Here is a 26708-nt window from a genome sequence, read left to right as displayed (position 1 = left end):
ACAATAATATGATGAAGTAGAAGAGTGTTTTCAGTTCTCACAGGCTTGTGTTGCAGTTGAAGCCTTAAAGACATAATATGTCTTTGTTGAGTTGTGTACTTTCATCATCCCAAATGTTTTCAGCAATGACCCAGAGAAATCTATACGTTTACTCAAAATCATTTCATTTTGGCAAAGTCAGCGAACAAGACTAAACTTAACAAGGAATAAAACATTACCTTGTCTGAATAGATTTGCCCTAAACAGCCAGATCACTTTACTGTACAGGAGCCGTGAACTAGCAAGTAATGGCACACATCAGGGTTTGTTTAAATTCAGGTCAACCCTCATTGAATTCAGCACTCACCAGAGACCCTGGTTCTCTCTCTTCTTTTTACCCTCTCCTCTCTGAAACGTTACATTTATGCAATAACGTACATTTCCTCTTCAGCCTCAGTCGGCAGGCAACATCACAGTACATAAACACCCGCCAATGGAGGTAACCTCCGTGGATCACTGCTGCAGTCAGGTTGATAAATGGGAGTGAAGATAAATCCACTTTTTAATACATTGAGTTAAAAAAAACAAAATAAATCTCTGAGCTCTCCTCACGTCAGTAAACGGCTCCAGATGAGAGCAGAATCCTGTGACTCTGGGTGTTTATTTCTCCAGAAGGTCTGGCTCTGCACCTGACCCTGTCCTCCAGACATAGCTGGCTCTGAGAGGCTGCAGCGGCAAGTAGTTTCCCACCACAGCTTTGAAAAGATCATGGATCAATGTCTTAAAATTGAACCTGATGAATGGCAGCCTGTAGAAACATCAGCTCTGGGCAATTACTTCAAACTTCACAACGGGGTGTCAGCAATGGAAATTCTTGTTTCCTCTAACAAATGATCTGAACATCTGTTGACCAGGATGCGTTTGATGATTTATGTTAATGAGGGGGTGCTCCCCCTCTCATCCCCTCTCATAAGGCCCCCTGAGGGCAGGTTTTACATCCAGAAGGGAGGAGGAAGACCCACAAAGCCACAATGAAAAAGAGATGAACTTGTTTGGAAGTCTATAGTGGAAGTAAATATGCTAGTTTTGAAATTTGTTCTAATTGTTACAGTTTGATGAACACCAAATCCTTCCACACGTCAGACCCGCATCACTTTACATTACTGCTGAGACTTTGAGAAAAGAAGTTTCTTCTCCATTTACTTTTACCCTACACAGCTTCCATCATCTTTTTTCTCATCATCTCTTTTTTGGTTTTTAATTCCGCCCTGGCCAACCACAACTCACTCAACATGGAGACACTCTGAACTGACTGGAAATTACCTAAACAACAAAAACAAAAGCAGGTGTGTTTGTGTTTATGTGTGTGTGATGACCTCACAATGCTAAAATAGTTTTGAAACCCTGGATGACATGTCCACTCACAAACACACACAGCCGACAATACACCCACACCTAGTGACGAGAACGCACGCACATATAAACCGTGGTTTCGGGGTGATTGATGTAAATAAATAATGTAGTTTTGGGTGTAGCCTTTCTGAGGATTCAGTTTCTGGTATGGTGGAGCATTCAGGTGTTAAACGGCACCACTTTGAAGTACAAAAGAAGTGATAAGGTCTCCCATCACCTGAGGGAACAACCTCTATCTGGATTAACTGAAAGCTGAGCCTTTATCTGGGATAAAGAAGACAAGAAAAACTTCTAGCCGTTTTTTTTTCCCTTTCTTTTTTCTTCTTTCAAATCTTAACTTTGGGCTCAACTCAAACTATGCAAAAGTGTGAAATAAGGTAGATAAAGAAGGCAGAGCTCCAGTTTTATGTGTTATATGTGAGCTACAGGGATTACTGTCATCCCGTCACTTGACATTGGATTCATTAAGAATCACCTCTGTCATTTTAATTTCAGTTTTCCTTTTTGGTGCGTCTTCCACTGAGAACTGCTATTCTATAGAGAGCACTTTCAAGGGTACACACATTAAACTGAACATATTTTTCTTGTCTTACTGATTTACTGATTTCTCGTGGTCTGCTCACAGCCTCGAAGTCTGATTATGGTGGTCACGGTCATGTCGGCATTACATAACAAATGTTTGACTGTTCTTTTTGTAGGGATGCTAATCTGTTTCTCTGTTGGTCCACAGTGTAATGTCTTGACAACTATAAGATGGAATTTGCTACAGATATTTAATGTGCTACAGTTTAATTCAAGGATAAATTCTGATGACTTTTGTGATCCTCTAAATTTTACTCAACAGCAGGTCAAAGTTTCCACTTATTATAAACTGTATCTTAGCATCTACTCACTGGATTAGCACCACATTTCATACAGCCGTTCATGGTTCCTGGATGAATTTTCCTTAATGACTTTGGTGAGTCTGTGGCTTTTCCTCTTGCGCCACCAGGAGGTTTACATTGTTGTTTTTTAATTGAAATATCTCAAAAACCTTTGGAAGGATTGCCTTAAAATTTAATAAAGTCATTCATGGTCACCAGAGGATGATTTGTACATAAAACAATGATCCCCTGACTTCTAATCTAGTTCATTATATACTGAATACCTGAAAAACGAGTAACATTCAGCCTCAGCTGCTGTACTTTGCTTTGAGTGCTATTTAGCAAATGTTTGCTATTAACATCAACATGCAAGAATATCAGCATGCTGATGTTAGCATTTAATTCAAAGCATCGCTGATTATTGTTGAGTCTCATTCACAGCTCGTCAACTACTGAAACTCTGGACTGGCAGGTCGGGCTGGCCACCAACCCAAAGCATCAGTAGTTGTTAATGAGTCTCAAAAATCAACTTCTCACAATTTGGACCTTTAAGTACAACCACTAAGAGTTGCTAGCATGACTGTATGCTCTAAATCTTGTTTGACTGTACTTGACAGCAGCTATTACATTTAAAAACAAACATACATTTATTTTATTGTGTTCTGTTAATTACTAAGAATAACTGTGCCAGGCAGCAGGGAGATGCCTGAGATAAGACCCATCCTGTGACACCCTGTCCAGCTGAAGCAGCCCCTGTCACCAGTATGGAAGTGCTGCATGTTATCTGAAGTAATCTGGGAGGCCTGCCCAGTTACTGTATGTGACTCCCCAACCAGCATATCTCAGTGGTCCATTTCTATCACAGTACATGTGCAAACACTAGCTGTGCTTGGCCTCCAAATAAAATGTCTTTGCATCCTCCATGCTCCCGAGTGTTGCCAGCTTTACTGATCCCTAAAATCCATCAAAGTCTTTTAACAGCTTTAGTAAACAGAGAGTAAACTGACGAAACAGTCTTCTTGTCTTTATAGGTCATACAACAGATCGACAACAAGTTTATTTAAAAACTTTTCTCAGTAGTCTACCAATTCTGATCTACTGTTGCTCTTGCACAATTTCTTGGAAAACATTACTACAAACGTCAATGGTTAAATAAATATTCAGACTTAATCTCGGTCTGGGAAGACAGTGTGTCATGCACCCGTAAAAAAGATCGACTGGGATTAAGAGAGTTAAAACCTATTTTGTCTGAGTCTCCTCTTCTAGTAACACACTTAAATGGTCACACGCACACAAATACAACCACATGCAGCAAATGTATACAGACACAGATGCTGGTGAGAGCATGTGCATACCCACTTTCAGCAGAGAAAATGACCTCATGCAGCCCAACGTAACCCTGCTGCTGCAGCACGCTGCATTCCCCACTACATTCCTGACTTCCCCTCGGACATTCCTGCACAATGTGGCGGGAATCTGCAGCGCGGTGGTTTCACCGGTTTAAAGCAGGGTGAAAAGGTAAAAGGTCAAATCCCGTACAAAGCCAGGATAAATAAGAGAGGCTGTGGCCTGAGTTTCTGTGTCTAAAACCGACTAGTGCCTCATGGTGAAGGTGGGAAACAGCCAGAGAGAAATACTTCAAATACCACAAATCCTGGGAATGCAATTAAAGGATATTTTAACGTAAAAGTTTCTTGGTAAGATGTTCTTCAAACTCAAGCTGCTAGAACATCTTTGTTGCAAATTAGTAAATATTTCCAAATCTCTGAAATCTGTTCCTCTGTAAGATATTCCCTCATTTGATGATGGTGGTGGAGAGTGCCGTCTATCACATCAGTCTAAAGGCCACATGACTCACATCAGCACAGAGCATTCATACAAGTATAAAAACAATCTGTAAAAGCATGATTGACCTCATTCTGTCTTCTTGGAGAATATTCAGACTAGTCCTGTGCAGACACTCGACTAGGATTCTTTGTGGTACATTCAAATGCTTCCAGTCTGTGACTCTTGGTGAAGTTGGCACGGTTTCTGGTTTGGTGGACAGAAACCCTGCATTTCTTAACAAGGCTTTTATTGTGAAACATTTGCAGGAATGTGTTGTGGATAACTCATTCACTTGCAAGATTCAGGTACGTGAACCATAGCTTCTGTAATCTATTCTTCAATTTTGATGTTAAACTTCAGAATAAGAAAAGTGCTGCTGTCATTTATGGGCTCTCATTATGTTCCTCTTGGGAGCGGCTGAGTCACGTGCGACAGCTAGTGAGGAAATTCAGTATATCCAGTCCAGTCAGGTGTTAAGAGTCATATCAAACCATTTTGAACATGTCTAAATTGGCCCAACCCTACCGCCGAGGGTAAATGTGTCTCATCTCTTGGAAATAAACACATCAGACGATCCAATAAGCAGATTAATAAGGCAGTTGCTTATCTAATGTGTAAAACATGCAGTTTACTGCTGTATAAAACTTGCGGTAAGGGGTGTGGTACAGCGAAATAAAATTAAACTAAATAGTATAAATGATAAAAGAAGATGTCGGGATCCAATTACAATATTGAAGGCTTTTTCTATGTGTTGCATTAGGTATTTATGTCGCAAAAGTGTTCAGCCGTAACAAACACACACTTCACATTAGTGATGAAGTCCGGAGTAGAGCACAACCAAACTGATGCAACCTTACTTGATTCCAGCAAAAAATATGTTTTCTGTTTTTTTACCCTGATGGAAATCCCACCCAAGTTACTTAAAACTACTGTTTGATGACTACCACAACAGCTGTGTTTAAAACAAACACCTGTGGTTTATTTCATCTCGCTACACAACTTACAGTAACCACCATCGTCTGATCTGCAGTCCACGCTGTGCACAAAGCCTCGTTCTGTAATCCAAAGATTGCCTCTAATGTGACCAATCTGTAAAATATTTTAGGTGACACATGTCAGAGCCCGTGTGAGGAGGGCCGCCATGTTCTTCAGGGCTTCATCTTCTGCTCATTACTACTTCAGGCTATCTGAAGCAACCCAACAGCAGAAACACAGACTACTGAAGTACTCTAAAGCCTATAATGTCTTCTGTTTAATAAAGTAATGTCTCCGGGCAGCATACACAGTTCCACACAATAAGCGGAGCTTTGGCTAATATTGCTTGGCAGTAAAAACACTCATTTGATAAAGTAGTTCCAGATGCCTCAGTGGATACACCGTGTTTGGACTGTGTGATGCGAGGCTGTAGGTGTGTCTGATCTGGACGCAGAGGGCGTCGTCTAAAACTGGGAACAGACTTTGACAATGTTTGAACCTACAAAGTCTAGACGTCCCACACACAACAGCTTTTTCTACCAACATACAGTCACAACCTGACAGTCAGAGAGGGGGACATTTTGAAGGACTCTTCTTCTTCCTCTTCCTCTTTGTGCTCTCCATCTTCTTCGTGCTCTTCTTCTTCTTCTTCTCTTCCTCTCCGTGTTCTTCTTCTTCTTCTTCTTGCTTTATCTGAGTTGGCAAAGAAATGGCTTTGCCTCCGCAACCTTTCTCTCTCCGTTTATCACATGGATGTGTAATGCAGCCTATACTGCCAACTTTTAATGAAACTATGTTTTGCATAGCCTTGTTTATTCACTTTTTTCTTCTTTTTTAGGACATTTAAATTTTGGTTTTGATCAAAACGATCTTGCGATTCAGATCTCAGCAGCAACTGAGATCCCATGAGAACATTACACTAATGCTTGTGTGTTCATGAACAAAAACAGAAATGATTAACCAACAGTTCAAATTTTTTGGAAACACTCATTCATTTTCCCAGACAGACACCACACATCTACTCTATGATTGGTTCAGTAACCTTATGTGTGTACTCGCCTGATGCGCAGCCTCTCTGTTGTCTCTCCAGTCAAAACTGCTGATCCTGTAGAGCCTAACATTGCACTTTATGTTACTTTTCCTGCCAAAAAATACTGTAATCCAAGTTCAACAACTCAAGGACTCAATAACTCATCATAACACATCATAATAAGTCATATTATACAGCAGCCTGCCACATGGTACCACACTAGCTATTCCTTATGCTAAAGGAAAGCTAAGTGAGCCAAATCTAAACTGTTTCCACATCGAACGCTCCCTCGTAACACAGAACAGTATGTCTGGACTGAGAGCACACAGATTAAGGTAGGATTTTTCCCCCCACCGTGTTTTAAATGATCACTTTGTGCTCTTCCATTTCCTGCAGCGATCCCCTGTGCTCTCTCCTGTGTCCTCATTGTTCCAGGCCTACAGCTCTCAGGGGGGAACAGGCTTGATACGTCTGTGTGTGTGCATGACTACATGTTCTATTCACTGAGACTTGAGACAGGAAGAGGAAGAGGAGATGGGTGGAGAGAGGAAGAGGAGAGGCACCTACTAACCTAACCTGCCCTCTCAGCAGCATATGTCCTCTGGGTCAGATACAACACTAGATCTAAAATGTAAATGTTTGCAAATCTAAACGATAAGGATTAAGGATTTAAACAAATTCCATGAGAAAACCAAAATCAACAATAGATGTTTCATTCCCTCAATTTCATACTCAATAGGCCCATTGGTTCCTACTGAAGACTAAATCTTTAAGAACAGGTTGGCTTTAAACAGCTGGGCACTGTAGTTATTAGTAAATTCGACAAAAGCTGTACATTATTTGGGGATTATTTTTAGCTGCGGATTAATACACATTTGTCACATTTGGTGTTTTGGGGAAAACAGAAATAAACTACATTGACACATTTAAGGACAGAGTAGAGAGTGAGATAAGGGAAAGGGGGATTGAGCGAAGAGTGATAGGTGAAGCCGGAGAGGGGCAAAAGGCTGAAGATAGGTGTAGAGAAGGGACAACAGAGGCCAAGTGAGGGATGATATGTCTGGGAGTGAAAGTGGTCTGCCGCTGGTTAAGAGAGAAAAGAGGTGGTTTAGAGGAGCTTTGGTGGGAACAGAGTTAGTGTGTAGGTCCCAGCTGAGGTCACGTCCCCTGGCTGTGTTTTTATAAACTCTTGAGTCTCGGGGTAATCAAACAAAGCACCGGCCCAGATAGCAAACCTTGGAACCAAACCTCATAACAGAGAACCGACAAACTAGGAAGTGATGCAGCAACCGCCTTTTTCCCTGCTCGTCCCATTTCCTAACGAGGGGCGGCCGCGCGCTCCTCTTCCCTATTTTTCTTTCCTTCACTCTATGTCGGTCAAACTCTATCGCAGCCGCCGCCACCACCTCCGCTTTCTCCCTCTTTTCTCCCAGAGTCATAAAGGCCAGCTACAACAACACATGGAGTCTCTCTCGGCTGGGTGTGGTGGCCTGTGGAGCAACAGCTGGGTCCTGTTGTTTCTCCTGAGACACCGGCTGACTGCTCGCCCTCGTTTTCAGGACAGCTCTCCCTAAATGTCCTCAAGCTTCTCTGAAATTTTTTGCTTTTATTTCTGCTCTCACATTCTCGGGATTGCTTTTCAACTCTGAAACATTCTCTGATTTTCTTAAAGTGAATCCCTTACTCTTACACGTTTTCCCTCTTGTATACTCTTTTCTCTTAAAAGTTTGGATTTTCTCTGGATCCATCTGCTTTGCTCTGCTTTTCTGTTGTTTTCTCTCACTTAATCTGTCAGTCCCCATCTCCCTCTTCCCTTCCCTCTTCCTCCCTCCCTCTGTATCTCCCCCCGGTCCCCGTTTCCCTCTGACACATTTCCTGTATGCTAGAAAAGGTTATCAACTCATTCTGAGTCATACTAGTGTTTCATAACGCCACCAGTCTCTCATTCTTGTTAAAAAAATGTGTAAAAATGTACAAAATTAACAACACATAGTGTAGACGAGCAGTTTTCAATAACTCTCATTATTTATTGCCATCATACATGAGGTAAATAAGAACATTACAGTCCTTACAGCTCGAAGCCTCCATTTAGTTACGTTGCTGTTGCCCTTGAAGAGGCATTAGCGTGTGCATGTGTGTGTGCAACCAGGATAAACTCTACCTAATGAACCGTTTTGAGCGTGCAACTACCCAAATGGCAATAACAGATCAACTTCAGAGGCGGTGTGTGTGTGTGTGTGTGTGTGTGTGTGTGTGTGTGTGTGTGTGCTTTGCCAGTTCAGACCTGCCCTAGGTTTAATTAGAACTGTGAGTCAAAGCCAACTGACGTGTGGTCAGAGGAGCAATCAAACACAAGTAGGGCCCCATGGGCACGTGCACAAACTTGCGCACAGCATGTGTGCTTGCTTGACACACACACACACACACACACACCCTATCAGGGGAATCAAAAAATTATGAAATCAAAACATTTTTTTCCCCCTTATTTCTGTTGTTTTGTAAGGTCTCAGCACTCAAAGTGACTTAGAGCGAATAACATTTCAACTACCAAATCTTTATGAAGCTACAAGCCCTGACATACACACACACACACACACACACACACACACACACACACACACACACACACACACAACACACACATACAGCGAGAGAGAGAGAGAAAAGAAGGCAAAGTGCCTAGTAAACCACAGTTGAGGATCTTTTGATCTGATGCTAAGAGCACCAGACAGTCACAGTCTTTCATTACAAAGACTTCTTTTCTCTCTGAAACAATCACTGACGAAAACTTCTTATTTTTCTTCTTCTTCTTCTTCAGAGACAGTAATAGGGAAAGATCATTTTTGGAAAATCAGTTGATCAAACCATGCAACGCTATTACAGTCAACACTTGTCCAAGAGCTGATGGCACAATATGTTTTTTCCACTTCATTGTGGCCACACTGGAGGCTGCACACTGGAGGCTGCAAACAGATGTTCCTGAATAGTAAATAAAGACATTGGTGTTGTTACATTTTCCTATGCTAGTGAGTAATGAGTGTCACAATATATCAGACATGGCATTATATCCGCCAGAAGAATATTGTTTTGGTCCCCCCTTGTGCTGCCAAAACAGCTCTGACCTGTTGAGGCACGGACACAGGAGGGGTAGGAATCGACTGATATGGTTCAGCCAATCAGAAAGTGTTGTGGGCGGGACACTGAGGCAGACAACAGAGAGGTGACTACAGACGGAGTGAGACGGCTGCGTCAGAGTCGAAGTAGCGCATTTTTAAGTTAATTTATTTTATCGGCAACCAGACACAAAAAACAAGAAAACTGCTGAATATCAGCCCCGAGGTCTGAGTAGGTTGATAGCCAGTGACTCCAAAAACTGTTCCCAGAACAACATGACTGTTGCAGTGACAGCCGTAGAAGACGTTTGTAATATTCGATATTGTGAAAAATATTGAAAAGAACTGAAAATATTCAGGACTGCGATATTCAATAATGTCTAATATTGGCCCAAGCCTACCATCCATCCCCAACCTCCTCCATACATGGCCTGTTTCGCCTTTTATCCTACTTCTCCTCACTTCCTTCTTTGCAGCCATAATGATTACTACAGTCGCTAGAGGTCGCTGCCCAACAACAAACTCCTTTCATGGTCGACCAGTGTGGTTGTTGTTTTCCTGATGTTGGGTGGTTGGTACGTGTCAAAATAACATTATCATTATTATTATTCACTTCAGCTGTCTTTGGTTTTCATGTTGTGGCTGATTGGTGTATATTCACACATTGCACACAGGAAGACCTTCAGTGTCTGTTTTGTAGGTGGACTGAAGTATGTCATTAAAGTGATTATGTTTTCAAATGAAAAACACCTCCGAGGAAACGATGCCGTCACAGACATGTGTGTACGTGAGCAAGTGGTAGTAGGAGGTTGAACAAACACACACGAGTGGTATATAAACACAAATGGAAACATACACATGCGCACACACACACACACACACACACACACACACACACACACACACACACACACAGATCTGTACATGTATTATTTCTGCTTGTGTGGGAGAGAGTAATTATCTGAACCACAGGCTTGATGCTATCACTGTCTTCCATGTGCTGAACAGAACAGCATCAGGGGGAAAAGATAAGAACTGGCATATTGTGTGTGTGTGTGTGTATGTGTGTGTGTGTGTGTGTGTGTGTGTGTGTTTCTTTTTCAGGCCAGAGCTCCGGGGCAGATTACCTGTGACCAGCCAGGCAGGCAAGAATCAGGCTATATAAGATACAGACACGCACATGCAGGCACTGATATGCACACACACACACACACACACACACACACACACAGACACACAGACACACAGACACACAAGCACACAAGCACACAAGCACGCACGCACACACACACACACATACACACGCACACATGCACACGCACAGAGGACCGGCTCTTATCTTTTCTTTGATGCAGCTGCAGCGTTTTTCTGTATCAAAGATTATCCAAACCAGGAACAGAAGAATAAACAGTCCTGCACTCAGATGGGATCCATGAAAATACTTTGTTTATGCACATGTAGTTCAGTAGTGGGTTATGTTTATGTAAACGTAAATCCGATTTAAATTTGTGTGCAAAGGAAGTCGTGTGTATGCACATTCACAAACAGGAAAGCAGGACTTTTTTAAATAATTAACTTACTACATTACTTATCACATGCTCTGGGGTCATCTGACAGTCTTAAATCAACTGTGTGTTAGTCAGAGAGTATGAAACAATAGAGCATTAACAGGAAACAATGTGTGCTTAAACATAAAGATAACATTCACTTCCTGGGATTTCGATGAAATGGTTTGGAAACTCCCCAACAGCATAGACTTGAGCTCAAAGACAAAGTCAATCAGGTTAATATCCTTCAAATTCAGCATTCAGCATCTTCAAAATATCTTTAAACTTCTATTATGATAATTCCACCCATTCATAAATTAAAACTTTCAGTTTGTTTAAAATCTTATTAAACTGAAACCTCCATGTGTAAATGCGGTGTTGAATACCTAGCACAGAAGATATCGTATGTTATCCTACATTCAAATGGGACTCGTCATGTCCTTGATACACAACATGATTGGCGTTCAAACATTAAAGTCATTTAGTAAAACAGTCATGCATGAAAAAATCACTGCTTCATTTATTTCAATGAAGCCTCTGTGTCTTCACGCAGCCGTTTGAAGAGGACTCGTTGAAACTGGCACAACTTTTGTTGCCATGGGACATCATCTGACATGGCCTCACATTGGACAGTTAAATGCATTCCAGGTAGAACCTGAACACAGTATTTCTACCATCTACCTAGAAGTCATTGAGAAAGAGGATAAAGTAATTCTATGATAACTTTCTAGAGTTGTAAGTTTTTAACCTTGTTTACCTGACCAAATGCTGTCTTTTACATTGTACAAGGCATATCATGAGCAAAATAACCAGTCAACGCCATGGCTGAGCATTTTTCTCTGGAGCCGCAGTTTATCAAGGACACTACTTGCAGGATCGGGCATTCCATCTCATTAACATAACGCTGCCGGGCAACTAGCTGTATCCAGGAGAAGTCAGGTTTGGCAGGTGTAGCCAATTATCTTCATTTTGCATTCTGAGTTTTCCTACTTTCCAAAAATGGCAGAGACATGTTCGGTTTTTGGCTACAAAGTCGGAAAAGGAGAAAGTGTGGGCAATCATGTTTTACCAGAGGACTGGATAAATTTGGGAGATATGGGTGCAGTTTATCTGGAAAAGTCGTGATGTCCCAGCCAAACTTCCGCAGAAAAAGTTGGCCATTGTTTTGGCATCTGATAACCAGGGCTTCCTGGATCACACTGCACACCTGTATCTGAACCAGCTTGCCCTCATCAACTGAGCCCTTTGATTTTTAAAAAAAAACACAAGTCTGTTTTGGCTGAAGTCCCACCAAGTTGTGAGAACTAGGTTGACTGGCAAGAAATAACTATAAAAAAGGATGCCATCTTGATCCCTTTTCAAAAATAGGAAATTAATTTAAATTCCATGCTATGAATAAGAAAATTGGTAGACAATAAGGATGTAGTGATATACTGAATTTTACGACGTCACGGTAAAAACAATTTTCATGGTTCTGGTGGTCCGCTCGACAACAAGAGGGAGGGAGATCGATGGGACCAGCGGTTGAGTGCCTGTTATTGGCTGTCGTCCTCACGCCCCCCTGGGTGCCCTGGTGGTCCTGCTGTACAACCAGAGGGAGGGAGGAATTGCTACTGGCTGCTTCATTGTTTTGCCATTGTACATGATCCAATGGCTACTTTCTACACATGCGTAAGTCATGGCTAGCTGCTTTTATTTTTCTTCTGTACATGATACACCTCCGTAGTGAAACGATCCCCCTTGATGTGTGAGTGGAGCATTAGGAGCTGAAAGTCATTTCTAAAAGTGTAATGCTGACACAGACACAGAAATAGTAGTTAAAAGCTACTGAAGAGGAAGAAGAGTAGGAGCTAAAGAGGGACGACTAGACTACTACTCAGTCTGTTGCAACCCAGACATCTGTCTGTCTGACTGTCTGTCCATGTATTCAGCCAGCTGCCAGGCCAGAAGAAGGCATCACTCTGGACTGAGTGGCGCCGGGGAGGAGAGGCCATGTATAGGAGCAGTGAGTTTCCCATGTAGTGAGGGAAAAGTTGGCTTAATGACCTATGAAAATAACTCCCCTATGATTGATGATTGGTAATTCTGAATGAAGCCTCATGGGGCTCAAGACGTGAGACAGCTGTCCTGGGTGCCAATGTGTCCCCTTTGCCCCCCCCGACTACAGTACACCTCGTCACAGGCTCAAGCCCCGTGCACAAGTGTATTAATAATATACAGCCCACCAAAGTAGAATCACTTCGTATTGAAGTAATGTGCTCACCAGAGAGATTCAGATCTTATCACCTGCTATTCTTCACTTTACCCTCTTCATCAATTTAATCCCTGTTGGAAAAGTCTAAATAAAAACTTAAATAAAATAGCCTCTGACTAAAGTTAGCCTACAGGTAACCTAGTAGGTTTAAAATCTCTGGAGAAGCAGATGTAAAAAAATTTTTTTTTCCCTCTAATGATAAAACAAGACAAAAGAACAGGATACATCACTGACTGAATATTTAAATATCATTATATGATATTTTTATATGTGCTGTATGTATTCTGGGTATTTATATTTGACTGGTATTTTGCTGAAGATAGCACCCTGTAATAAGGGGAACACTGAGCGCCTATACTGGCTCTGAGACTCATATTACCTCAGCTACAGAAACAGGGAGGGGGGAGGGAGGGATTAAAGGAATGATGACATAGCCGGCCCACCTGACCGAAGTCCTAAATGAGTATCTGCCCTGACACAGAATGTGTGCTATTTAACAGATTATTTCCCCCCCTCTGTTGCCCAGGGCCAATATAGACTCAGCAGGATTTTCCCAGTATGGTGAACAAATCAAGTAAAATAGGCTTCTTCCAAACTTTAACTGAAAGACAGCTGGATATTAAATATGTGTCTCTGTTTAGTGATTTCAAAATCTATGCTACTAGCGATGTTTAACTACAATAATAAATTGTCTATGTGGCCTAGACAAAACAATAAACCACATTTTTAGCAAAGATTATATAGGATATGTTATATCATAACATATCCTCTAATGTTTGTGTCTGCATCTATTTTCTTTATAAGCGGTGCAATATTTTCATTGTTTGATTTTGAAGTAATAAAAAAAGCCATTACAGGTGACCTCAAAGGCATTTATTGTGAAACCTCATTCCATTTTTTTTGCAATCCAATGGATTATACTACTATTTGCAAAAATTGCCATGTCATTTTATTTAGTAACTGGCCGCATTTGAGAGCTGACCCAATCTTGTTTGCCATATTTGTCGAACTCATTTTACCTTCTGATTTTCATTTTTGTTCGTATGCGTCGTCAGCGCTCACCAGGACTTTCTAAATATGCTGTTTGAATGTAGACTCTGGAAGCTACTGACTCAGACATGACTCAGACACTGGACTGCAGCTATTAACACAAATAGCTAATGACGAAATGCACTCTAAACCCCAAACCTTCAAAGAATATTTGTCGGTAACGAGTCATGGGGAATTAATTTGTAACCTGGGCGGACACCATGACAGGTTAGTTAAAATCAGTCAGGACAGTTGGCAGGTTAAGAACTGTTAACACATACAGATACCCTGGAATCTATACTACCAAACATACAAACATCCACAACAGAGAAAAAACCTTCTAACACTCAGGAGAGGGTGAGGAAGGTTAGCAAGGGAGGTTATAAGTCAAGCCACTGACTGACACAAAGCTTCTGAATTTAGCCTGTAAAGAACCGGGGAGATTTGGACCAACTATGTATAGTGTTGAATGTGTGTGTGCATGTTTGTGTGTGGGAGAGACAGCTACACAGAGGAAGAGGTAGCTATGTACAGAAAGGAAGGAGAGGAGGTGCGATGTGTCTGGACATAGCTGACATACATCCTGGCAGTAGAGCACACATTTATAATTAGCAGTACATTAGATAGCTAGCAGACATAGCTAGCATACCTACAGGGCATATATACAGTGTGTTTAGTGCCAGTGACACATGATACTCACATAAATTTGTGAAGAAACAGGCAAATTATATTACGTACTTTATTTATATTTCTGGTGTGTGGTTTTCTAAAATGGTAGGTTGATTTGGTACCAATTATGAAAACTGAGGTTGTATTCAAATGTACTTTCAAATACGTCGTTCCAAATGATCACTAGTTAAACGAGCAATAGACCTTTTTCTTGCTTTAACTCATCATCATGAAGTGAATGTTGATGACACAAAGTAATGGCTATAAAATAATGACTATGAAAAAATAGCAGCCCACACTACTCCAGAGTTAAAACAGTTTTGGTGCTGATGAAGGCTTAGTGCTGAGACATGTTTGTTTTTGGCCCACAATAAAACTTGACTGGTTTTCTGTCCTCTTTCACGATGCAATTTTGTCTGCTACCAAAATCTCCTGAGAAAAAAGAAGGCTGGCTGGCGGTCCAGTCAAGCTGGCACCATTTCCATCTGCTTTCACACCTCTATTATAGACTAAATAAATGAATAAACTCACTTTATGTCCTGAGTTGTTGTAGATGCTACACCGAGGAAGAAGGAAAGCCATTCAGCTGTTTTTGCAGCAGCGACGGTAACTAATTCCACTTGGAAATGCTAACCCAACCCGAACCCTACAATTCAAGTTATGAAGAATAAAGTTTCCAGTAGCTAATAGCTGAATGAATTTGTCGGGAACAACTGCTTACAAACTCTACACTAACTGAAATAACTTCTTTTGGGATGTTTTTAAATTAAAGCTGCCGGTCAATGTGTGCTTACCTCCATATAAAACTTTGCTTCTCACTATGTATATCCTTACTATATTAACATAAATCAATTAAAGTTCCCAAGAAATGGTGTTGATTTTGTAAATCCTTTTAGTCATTTACATATTTCTGCTTGAAACGAGATGTCGGGTCAGAACATGCTGAGAGGCACAAAGACTTCAGAGCGATTTTAGCATCTGAGGATAGCTCGCCTTTGACATCAACCCTAATTAAATAGCGAGGGAGGAGGACAGAAAGGAGGCCTGTTAACATCTCATGCATGTGTAATTGCAAGATACTGTTTGTTTGACCCTGTAGCAGTGAGAAAAACTGTTGCCAAAATCATATTTCCAATTTGATCTGCAGCTAGCGATGATTTTCTATATAGATTGTCCTTGCTTTATCCATGCATTAGTTTAATTTACAAAATAAAATTTAAAAAATGGGGAAAAACATAAAATCACATTATCCTTTTGGCTGTAACCAGTGAACATCAGGCATTTTGTCTTCACAATTAGCCCACATGATGAATCAATTATTGACTGATTAATTGACTAATTGTTTTTTACACCATTTCCAACCCATGTGAATGTCGCTAGTTCTCGTGACAAAGGTAAAGTTGTAAGTTTTGGTGAGGCGTGGAGGCAGAATCTCATTCTGTAATCACATTTTATTGAATAACAATCCTTTAAACTCCTCTGAGTGTTGGAAAGAAGAAAAAGGGTGGGACTTTTATACAAACAGACGTAAAACTGGATGTTTTGCAAACATAGCAACAAGAACACAAAAATCATTTTTGATTTAATTGGATCTTAAAATAAATGGAAGAAAATGGAGATGGAAAGATGCAACCACAGTGGCTGACAAAGGTCCATTGTGTTCGATTAAAAATTTTAAATTAATCACGCTTTTTTTTAAATGTCTCTCTCACTCTTCTGCCCCAGTTTCTCTCCCTCTCTCTCTCTCTCTCTCTCTCTCTCTCTCTCCCTCTCCCCCCTCTCTCCCTCTCTCCCTCTCTCCATCTCTCGGGCTCACAGGAGGGTGCGCAGTGTGCTAATGAAAAAGCAGACTTAATATGTTTTCCCCGAGTCCATCTGGTAATAATTGTAGCATGTAGCAACCGTAGCTGTGTTTGGATAAAGCTCTGACATACATGGGGCCCTCTGACGCTCGAGTGTGTGCGTTGATGTGGGGGTGAGAAAGAGAGAAAGGAGGGAAGGAGCATGTGACTGATGAGAGGAGAGAGTCTGTGTGTCACTTTGTGTGCGTGCGTGTGTGCATACATGCTTGCGCTTGTGCGTTTTCCAAGCTGCTGGGTGATGAGCCAACATAACTAAATCAACTTTATCGCCAGCACACTGTTTTACGTAGAGAAGCACAGGCCAGAGGAGGGCCGAGCGTGGGTGGTTGGGTTGCCTCTGCTCCTTCGGGGCATTAGCATGACTCAGGGTGATGATTTGTGGCATCTGATGGCGCACAGACTGCTATCAAGCAGCCAAACACGCAAGTGTGGAGAAACACAGGTGTCTATATTTACTGAACATTGCCTCTGTTCACTGGAATCAGGCCAGAAGGTGGTCTGTGTTAAGACCTAGGATTTTTATCAAGACAAAGATTGTCTGAAAGGAGGTATGTTATGCTCATTTTCAGGTTCATAATTTTATTTTGTGTTACTACTAGAACAGGTTTACATGGTTTAGTGCTCAAAAAACGCATCAGTTTTCTCATACTGTCCAGTGCTGCAGCTCTGTATTCTCCCCTCTGTCTGAAACGCTCTGTTTTAGCTCCTGTCCCTTTAAGGCCCGCCCTCCAAAATACCCAGTCTGCTCTGATTGGTCAGCTCACACATGCCTGACCCAGCACCGCTTAAAACAACAGAGCTGTGCTTAATCAATTTGTACATGCCAAACTAGCAGCTTGGCATAAATTATGCAAACGTATGACATGGTGGCATAGTGTGATGTCACAAAGTCACGGAATTAAAGGCGGGACTACTGACGTGACGTTTCAGGAGCAGTGTTTTCTGTGGGAGAGAGGAGCTTCAGTCGGTGCGGACTTTGACCTTTTTCACTTTCAAGACGTTTTTTTACATGCACAAGAACATATACAGTATAACAGACTAAAGGAAAGGAAGAACACAAAAAAGCATCATAGGTCTCCTTTAAACTTGTTGGAAGTCAGGTATCGTTCAAACTTTGGGTAAATTTAGCTAGTAATGCAATTTTTATACCAAAATTACTGCACACATGCAGGTTTTTAATTGGCAGTAAACTCGCTAAAAATAGGCAATTTAATCATTTCCCACTGACAGTAGACAAGTTTACCTCTGTTTGTTAGTTTTTTTGGCGCGTCACGTTTGACATCACAAACACCCTGGAGAACACGGTAAAGTGGTAAGCAGCATGGACACCAGTGATCAAAAAGTGAAAAGTCATCACTTTTTGCGTATGTGCTACGTCAGTCTCTCTTTCAAACTCTGAATGAACAATGTTGGAGCACTGCCTGAATGGCAACGGATGGAAAACTTTTTTCACACCAGCATCCTAACAGTAACTTGCCTCATGGCATCGAAATGGAAAATGGGCCAAAATTAGCGTGTCAACCAGGGTTTCATGTTTCCATCATTGCCAATCGAAGCTGGCGTTGGTGAATATCCATGAAAGCCAATGTTACCCTGTTAGTGGGTGCTAGGGAGTTTTTGGTCGAGTGAAAAAGAGGTTCAAGATTGCCCTGAAACTTAATAATCATATGTTCGATACACCCAGCTGTGAATGAGTCTTGTTGAACTGTTCTTGAGCAAGACACTGAACTCATCATAAGTTGCCCTGGATATCTGGAGTATCAGCTAAAAAACAAATCGGGGCCCCCAGACCCCAAGGAGTCCTTAACATGGAAACTTCCAGGAAGGTCGCATATTATTAAGGAGTTTCACAATGATTTCATTTCAAAATACGACAGTGAGACGATGATGCTGTACAAACACAGGTTACACCCTCAACAGTATTATTGCATAACTAAATCCACAATATAAACCGTCTCTATGTCACCCAGTTCTGTTCAAAATCTATGGACAAAATCACATCACATGCAGGCTCTTCCTCCACATGAGTTCTTGTCACAAAATTGTTTTGAAAACCCTTAATTATAAAATGTTCTGCCGAGTTCAACACCCATTTAACAATTTCATGTTAATCACTTTGTAGGAGTAGCTGTGGCTTTCTTATTCAAATGAGACTCATAAAAATCATGTCACAAGATCAAACCAAAACAACGACTAAAGTGTGACAAGTGACACATTATTCACCGTCAGCGTCCTTATCTTGTGACTTACTGGCAGCGCTGGTTGGAGTAGGTGGAAGGGAGTGGAGCTCTGCAGAAAGACCCTTTGTACTGAGAGGGTCACACATCCTCTGTATGGGGCATTCACAGTTAGACAGATTAATGCGTGCGGGAACAGACACACATGTATACACGCAAGCAAACGGCACTGCTTCCTGAATATGACAACAGCAATATTGAATAGGAAGAATGAACAATGATCACGAGCTTCCGTTAATATCAAGTGAAAAAGTAAGTATGGTGGCACTGGAAAAATACAGTAATCACACGTCATCTTTAACTTTCATTTCTCAGATGTGTGAAGTTGTTTAATCCAAGTTACTTAATAGCATGGACATTTCTAAAGGGCTGGACTGACCCATTATGCCAGTAGTTCTTAATCTTTTCGAGCAGTGACCCCTCTGGAAAATCAGGTTGGTGTTCCTGACCCCCCCAGCACTGGGACCTTTAGCTCACATCTTTAACATCTCGCATCATCCTAAAAGTACCAAAATGAAAAAAGAGGGTTTTTGTGTGCATGTCCAATCAAATCTCATGTTCACACACACTTTGAGTCTCACAAACACATCAATAAAATCTATTTTAACCACCAGAAGCCCAAAAGTCCCCCAAACCCCGTGGACAACTTTAAAAGAGTCTAAACAAGTTTTCTTTGGGATAAATAAATTAAACTATTTCTCAAGCTGTAAAATTGGGAATTATCATTGGATTTTCAATTTTCCGACAGTCCTTGCACAAACCATGTAATAAGAACACTTCCATTAGTAAACGGAACCAATTCTAGGCTTAAAATAGTGTGTTTTCACCAAAAATCACTTAAGGCAAAACTATATCACTGGTACAGGCAATGGAATGGAAAAACTACCTCAGTTTAAAATATGTTAATAATTTTTTAAATTATTTTCTCTACAACATTTGTTGACCCCCTCGAGGGTCCTGAACCCCATGTTGAGACCCAGTACACTAGTGCATAACATTTGTGCTGAAGCAAAGACACTAAATTAATATCATATATAGGTCTTCATACTGGTACAGGCCTTTAAAATTGTGCTAACAGAATTTTTGTGAGGAGAAAATCCATCTCCCTTGTCCTCTTACATAATATGGATTATCCTGATCCCTGTACTGTATGTGCCTATATGGATGTATACAGTATTTAATATAACTTTTAAATCTGCTGAGCTAAAGACAGCGTAAGAGGAGAGGTACAGTGTCCTGTACAGACACTCATTTCCTTTCATGCTCTGAGTGTGTGTGTGTGTGTGTGTTGATTTGTCTGACCCAGGCCTTCACAATGACGCTACATTCAGGAAGGTTAATCAGCTAACACAAAACAGTGTTCTGACATGCTAACCCAGATCTCCACTAAGACACAGTTACTTGATTTAACATGTTTTTAAATGCTGGGTAAAAGGGCTCAGTTCAGTTCAGGCGACACCTCTAATGTGACCACACAGTTGATCTGAATGGACCGTCCAATGCATGCCATTTACAGGTATTTCTATTATGGATGCTCAATTTTTTGAAAGTTTTACTGTTTAACCAAGATACGGAGTCAGCACCAGTGTTTTATTTCAAAAACTGACATGTTTATATCTAGAAAATATGTTTATCCATCTGTTCCAAATGGAGTCTGGCTGCTTAACACTCAAATCCCTGATCGCTCTTTAAGCACTGTGTGTCTTTGGTCATGATGAAATGAATTATCCACTTCCAGACTGCCTCTAGTCAAAGGCATTCATAGTGTTATACTTAGCTGAGCACATGAAAAGTGACAATGAATGGAAAAAAGAGAGCTTAAAGGTATGCTACACAGGATTTTCCTAAAAAAAAAAGTTGTTTTCTACAATCAATCTTTCTCCAGAATCACTTATTGCATCTTTGAATGGTGTGTTTACAAAATGGCAAAACCAACAAATCTTGCGTAGTGTGCCTTTAAGAGAGAAGTTTAAACCCTTCCTACTCCCTCAAATTTTCTCCCTGGCCAATTGCTGCGTGAAGTGGACGTGATGTGGGTTTGTCCAAAAGGTCCCCCAAATTGAAAGCAGTGACGATTAGGCCAACGTGGGGCCGTCCTGCGCCGCTGGCACTAGTTGGCAGCTTTTTGAACAAATGAGCATGTTGAATCGGTTATTTCCTCTCACGCAGGTGCAGAACATGCAAGCCGAGACACAGGTGATGTGAGGCAACACATCAGTGTGCCTTCGTCACCGCTAGTTCTTAGATGTAGGTTTGTTGTATCTGGGCCCTTAGCGTTAAACCTCAGTTTCCGATGTGATGCCTCTATCGGCACAATGTCATAGTTTGTTCTTTCCAAAACTGTTACAAATCATTTAAGAGTCTTTTATAATATTTGTCACAGAGATTTTGCCACCAGCAAAGAGACTTACAGTACAGACGCTGTTTGAAGATCTGACAAGCAGTTCATTGAAGTATACTGAGGCCTTAAACTCTGGGGAGTGACAGTGGAGGGAACAGTTACAAGGGTGAAACTGGCCATACCGAACTGTACAGTAAATGCTGGAAAAAACCCAAGTACAAGTACAAATCATGTCATAAATATATTAAAAATGGTTTGCCGCGTTGGATTTTCCTCACCACAAACATGAATGATCTCATGAGGCTTAACATATAGTATGCTGTATACAAAAACAAATGTTCAACAAAGTTTCAAAAACATGTAACTACTTATCCAGACGTCAGATTTGTAGTACATTTTCCACCCTGCCATGCTCCTACCAGAGTATGAAATCCCAACAGGACTGATCTCACAAAGAAGCCATTCACGCTTTTGCATGCTCACACACAGACACACACGCGCGGACACGGACACGCGCTCACACAGCTCTCAGTGAGTCTAAACTTTTACCGAACTTGAACTCCTCCAAAACCCTGTGGTGACCGCGTAAAAAGCAGTTCTCAGGTTACAAACTCGCCCAAAATAGGCCATAAGTACATAGTACTGCGACCCGGTGACGTAGATTACAGTTTAGAATGGTTACACACGCTTGAACGAACAAAAGCACACACAGATACACACGGCCTGTAATGAATTCAGTACCATGCTTTAGGGGAAACGGCAACAATGAAAGAATATTCTTTTATGCAAATAAAGTCATTTAAGCCCATTGAAATCCATGCCTACACATGATGTAATATATCATCAATTCACATAAGTTTAACAATCACAAACCTACAGTGAGTCTGACTTCTAAACTTCTTTTAAGAACCCTTTGAACCCCTAATTTTTACATTAAGAGTTATCATTATTTCAGGCCAGTACTTCTTTAAATATGGAATATAGACGTGAAATGAGCCTCAGGCTTGTTTCTAGTGGGTTCCCGCATGAAATAAGTAATAACATGCTTTCACAAGCGGGACGAGAACTTCTGTCCCTTCCTGGAATTGGAAAGAAAAAAAAAAGGCTTAAAGGGACGTCCTCCAAGTGCAGTAGTTTTCAGAATAGCTAATCTGTGTACAGGAAACAGGCGCTAAGACTTCTGGCGCTAGTGGGCTGAGCAATCAAAACAATCTCTCCATCTTCTGATTGAAGAGAGAGGGACCAACGCCAGACGCTTCAACACACTTCATCACGGAGAGGGGGGTGAATAGAGAGGGATGGAAGAGATAGAGAATGATAGGGAATGAGGTGAAGAGCAAGGGAGAGAAAAAGGAAGGAGGTTTAAGAGAAGAGAAGGGGAATTATGATCTTTCTTCGCCAGATTCTGCTTTTCTTCCTCCATTATTTTCTCCTTGTCTTTTCTCCCTCTACTGTTTCTCTTATCTACACTCCTTCCCCCTCATACCCCTCCTGCACCCTTGCCTCTACTCTCCTCCCCTCCTCCATCTGTGTGTTGCGAGTAGGAGTCGGGGAGAAAGTACGTGGGATTTTCCCACAGCCCGGCAGGACCAGACCCAACCCCACACCCACTCATTTTCTGTCTCTCCCTCCACTTCCCTCTGTCTCATGTCAGAGGAGAGTCTTGAGGAAAACCACCCATATTCCACCACCAAGTGTTCTGGATGTTTGTTGGAACTTTGCGCCGCTCGTTGTTCCACAGACATCAACTGCGCGCTGCTATGTCGACAGAATAATTAGAAGAATGGTACCGGACAAAAATATCTCCGCCTTTGAAGTTAAACAGTGTATGCTATTAAACATTTCATCCAAGAAATCCTACTAATTAAACTCTTACACAAGGTCCTAGTTTCCAGAGGAGGACAAAGCTTTTTGATACTGTATGAAGAATTATGTACGGGTTTCCCAGGGTCATAAAACTTAATCTGGTCCTGAGGGACCATGGTAATCTCTATCTACCCATCCATTTTCTGCCCACATTCAGATCCAGGTCATGGTTCCAGCAGGATAAACAAGAATGTCCGCAAGTCCTTCTCCCTAGACGACATGTCCGACTGACACTGCTTTCTTGAGTGCAATACTTGTTGCTCCATTGCTTAATGTTTTTTAAGAAAACTGGTCCAGGGATGTCTGCCTCGCCTTCGACATTTCGGACTCATGTTAACCTCTGTTGAGCCAAAGCACGAGGCTGCTGCTGGAGTATGCAGCTTTTGAATCTCATGTCCATTGGTGAGAGAAAAAAGCTGCTTTAAGTTTATAGTTAAGTTGTCTTGGCAACATTTTATAGGTCACACAATATCAGGTTGTTTAATACGCTGTTAATGAATGTATTTGTTTGGCATATTTCCTACTGATACGTCATTTTGGCCACTGATATATTCCTCTTCTGTACAACTACACATGATACCGGCAAAAAGCTGACACATGTTGGCTAATGTAAACCCATAAAATAGCAGGTAAGTCGAAAGATTATATATATTTTCACTACAAATGAAGAAGCAACTTGCTCAGGGTTTCTGGTTGTTCCACCATTTTCTGAATACATTTGTCTGAGACTTGGAGGTGGATCCTTACATCCTACGTCATTTGCAATAGGCAGAGATGCAATCCTGACATGACCAAAGTGAAAACTTAATTCCTCAGCCGTCCAGAATCGGAGACGAGGCACCACCTTGCTGACCCCTTTAGGATCCTTGCAAGAGTAAAGAGCTTAACGGCATCCCTCCTGCTGAATCTGAGGCTCCACATACAGCTGCAACCTCATTTCCAACATGAAGATTTCCCAGGAAGGCACAGAAGTGTGATATTCCAATAACTGGAGCACACTCTCTGCTCCGTTTTTAAAATGGGAACTGACAACTCATGACATTCAAAAATATCCAGAACCCCCAGCACCTCAGGGCAAAATTCATCCATCCCTCGTGCCTCGCTTCTGCAGTGCTTTTTATGTTTATTAGTGTCCTCTGCCAAAATGATGGGCAAGGCTTTCCTGAGTCCTCAGTCACCCTCACCGAGCACATGTCGGTCAGGTTTAGAAGTTGCTCAAAGTGTTTCTTCTCTCACAAAACAATATTCCCAGTCAAGGTCAGTAGCTCTTCGCCATTAAAGAGAGCATCCCAGATTGTCAAACTGACATGAGTGACAAGACATCTCAAAACACAGTTTTTTCTTCCAAGAGCACAAAACTGGTGTTTTGTTAAGGCGGTTTGATATATGTCAGCTGATTCAAAAGAACAAACCATAACCACAGGCCTGCTTCTTTAGCTTGACAGTCAGTTAACAAGTAGGTTTGCTGCTACGGCACATACAACCTTCTGGTCACCTCATTTGCAACCCACAAGACTGCTTTCCTGTCGTTTGCAGGTAGTGGGCACAGGCCCTATACATCTTTGGGTGCCTGCAATCTACCCCACTGGATGCCTCGGCTTCCCTATTCCCTTCCCTATGCGCAAGGTTCAGCTGTCCCCAAAACACTTAAAAAAACCTGACCATCAAATATATAAAGTTTAGATAATCATAAATACGATTTTCTCCCGGCGCTGAGAGAAAAATCAAACACCAGTCTAATACTCAACCAAACAGTGTTGTGCAAACATTCAGTGTGACATTATGTTTTCATCCACATATGTGTTGACACTGATCTGTGTCTGCTAGTGCAGCGATTTTGTGTGTGTGTCTGTACCTGTTGGTGCATGAGTGCAAATTACCTCTGCGGCCTGTGTCTCCTGGTGCAACAGTGTCAGTCCTGTCAGGTCCTCCAGGAAGGAGTGGGAAGAATTGAAAACTTTGGAGAGGAAGTTGAAACCCTCCCTCTCATAGTGGTCCAGGACCTGGACAAAGAAACAACATGAAGAAAAAAATGTTACTACAGCAGCTTCTCTTCTGTGAGATTCTTTAAATTTGATCTCTCGCACTCCACCTGAAACATTATTTATTTATTATCTAATCATCTATTTAGAGATGTTTTTCTTATAAGTAGCATTTCGATGTACAGTCCTGGTTATTCTTTTGGACCCACACAGAGAGAGAGAGAAAAAAGTAGCTGTGCTTATGGAGGTCCTTTGTATGTGATCAATAATGATTTCCTTGAGAAGTTTTCCTGATAACCTGAAAGCTTAAACACCAGATTGTTTTTCTTCACTAAACACTACATGCTTTTAGTGGAGGGATGAGTCATGCTAATGCATCAGGACTTGTGAAGGGGTGTCCACTTAAATCAAAACCATTTTGAGGAGGCAGATAATAATAATATTTTAATGGTATGAAATAAAAATGCACCTTTGTTGCTCTGATTCAAAGGCACAACCTGTGCATCACCATCACTCAGCACCTCTGCAAATGCGCTGTAACATTTACCTTGATCTCCTACAAGTACAGACTTCAAATACCTACACCTCCTTTCCAAAACACACACACACTCACATACACAGACACAGACACAGGCACACACACATACACAGGCACACACACATACACACACACCCTCTGCCCTCTTGACTACCTTCCTAGGCTTGGCCGAACCTTTTATGGACGCCCACAGACCCTCCTCTGCAGGTGTAAAGTTACCTCTGGCTCAGACATCAACACACTGTTGAATCAATGCCTGCGCATGTGTGTACGTGTGTGTGTGTGTGTGTGTGTGTGTGTGTGTGTTCGCAGACTGACCTGGCGTCTAGTCTCTGAGCCAGACACACTGCACACAATACACACTGGCATGTCCCCCGTTCATCTTTTCAACCTCTCTTTTCTTTCCTTCCTTCCTTCTCTTTTATTTCTTTGATTCTCCACTTCCATCCGTGATATCTGTTACACGAGACGCCAACGGCAAAATCCCACTTTGTTGAAATATAGCTGCTCATGACACAGAAAGCAACATGATAACTTTGATAATCTCGTGATAACCTCAGTGAAGTCACTCCAAGCAACACGTACAGACACACAGTTAGACACACCAAACACACTTTAGCTTGATTTATGCTAGATGCATCTGTGAGTCGTGAGAGTTTGCGTGACCAAAGTGACGTCACACTGTCGGACTAGCTACTTTGTAGAGATCCCGTGCGATGGATTTTCACCTGCCCGGGCATGTCTGACATTTTCTAACACACACTACATACAGCCATACATACAGCCTGTATCTCTGTAAGAAGGGGGGAAACACTGTAGTCTTAACACTAAATTTAAACTTTTGACTTTGATTTATTTATTTGAGTTTGCTAAGCTCTTTAAACATCAGCACTTTTCTATTTTTTATTTAACAATTGAGGTAATTGCAATTTTCTTGTTGCATGTGTGTATAAAAACATATACATAATGTGTTGGGAAATTAAATTAAAATTGAGGCAACCAGTGTAAAGAGTCAGTCTGGAGCCCTGTTTATACCATTTTCTTGTGTCCATATCAACAGCAGACATACAGGACCGTGACCAAAGTTTCAGGCTGTAAAAAAAAAAAAAAAAATGAAGAACATCTGTGGACACAAAGAACGGAAGACACCTGAAGCTTTACAAGATTTTACAATGTTGGGATT

At 41.4% G+C, this 26708-nt stretch overlaps 1 protein-coding gene across 1 annotated transcript in view; it reads right to left on the bottom strand.

Moving 5' to 3' along the window:
- Nucleotides 1–26708, bottom strand: part of atg7 (ATG7 autophagy related 7 homolog) — a 67773-nt gene that overhangs the window by 6569 nt on the left and 34496 nt on the right. The window contains exon 18 of the mRNA XM_084349555.1: nt 24886–25008. Within this exon, the coding sequence (XP_084205681.1) occupies nt 24886–25008 (123 nt within the window). The remainder of the gene's footprint in view (nt 1–24885; nt 25009–26708) is intronic.

The sequence above is a fragment of the Pagrus pagrus genome (assembly GCF_965226575.1).
Source record: "Pagrus pagrus genome assembly, chromosome: 3".
NCBI classification, from domain to species: domain Eukaryota; kingdom Metazoa; phylum Chordata; class Actinopteri; order Spariformes; family Sparidae; genus Pagrus; species Pagrus pagrus.
The sequence above is the reverse complement of the archived record's forward strand: the minus strand, read 5'-3'. Positions and strand labels throughout refer to the sequence as shown.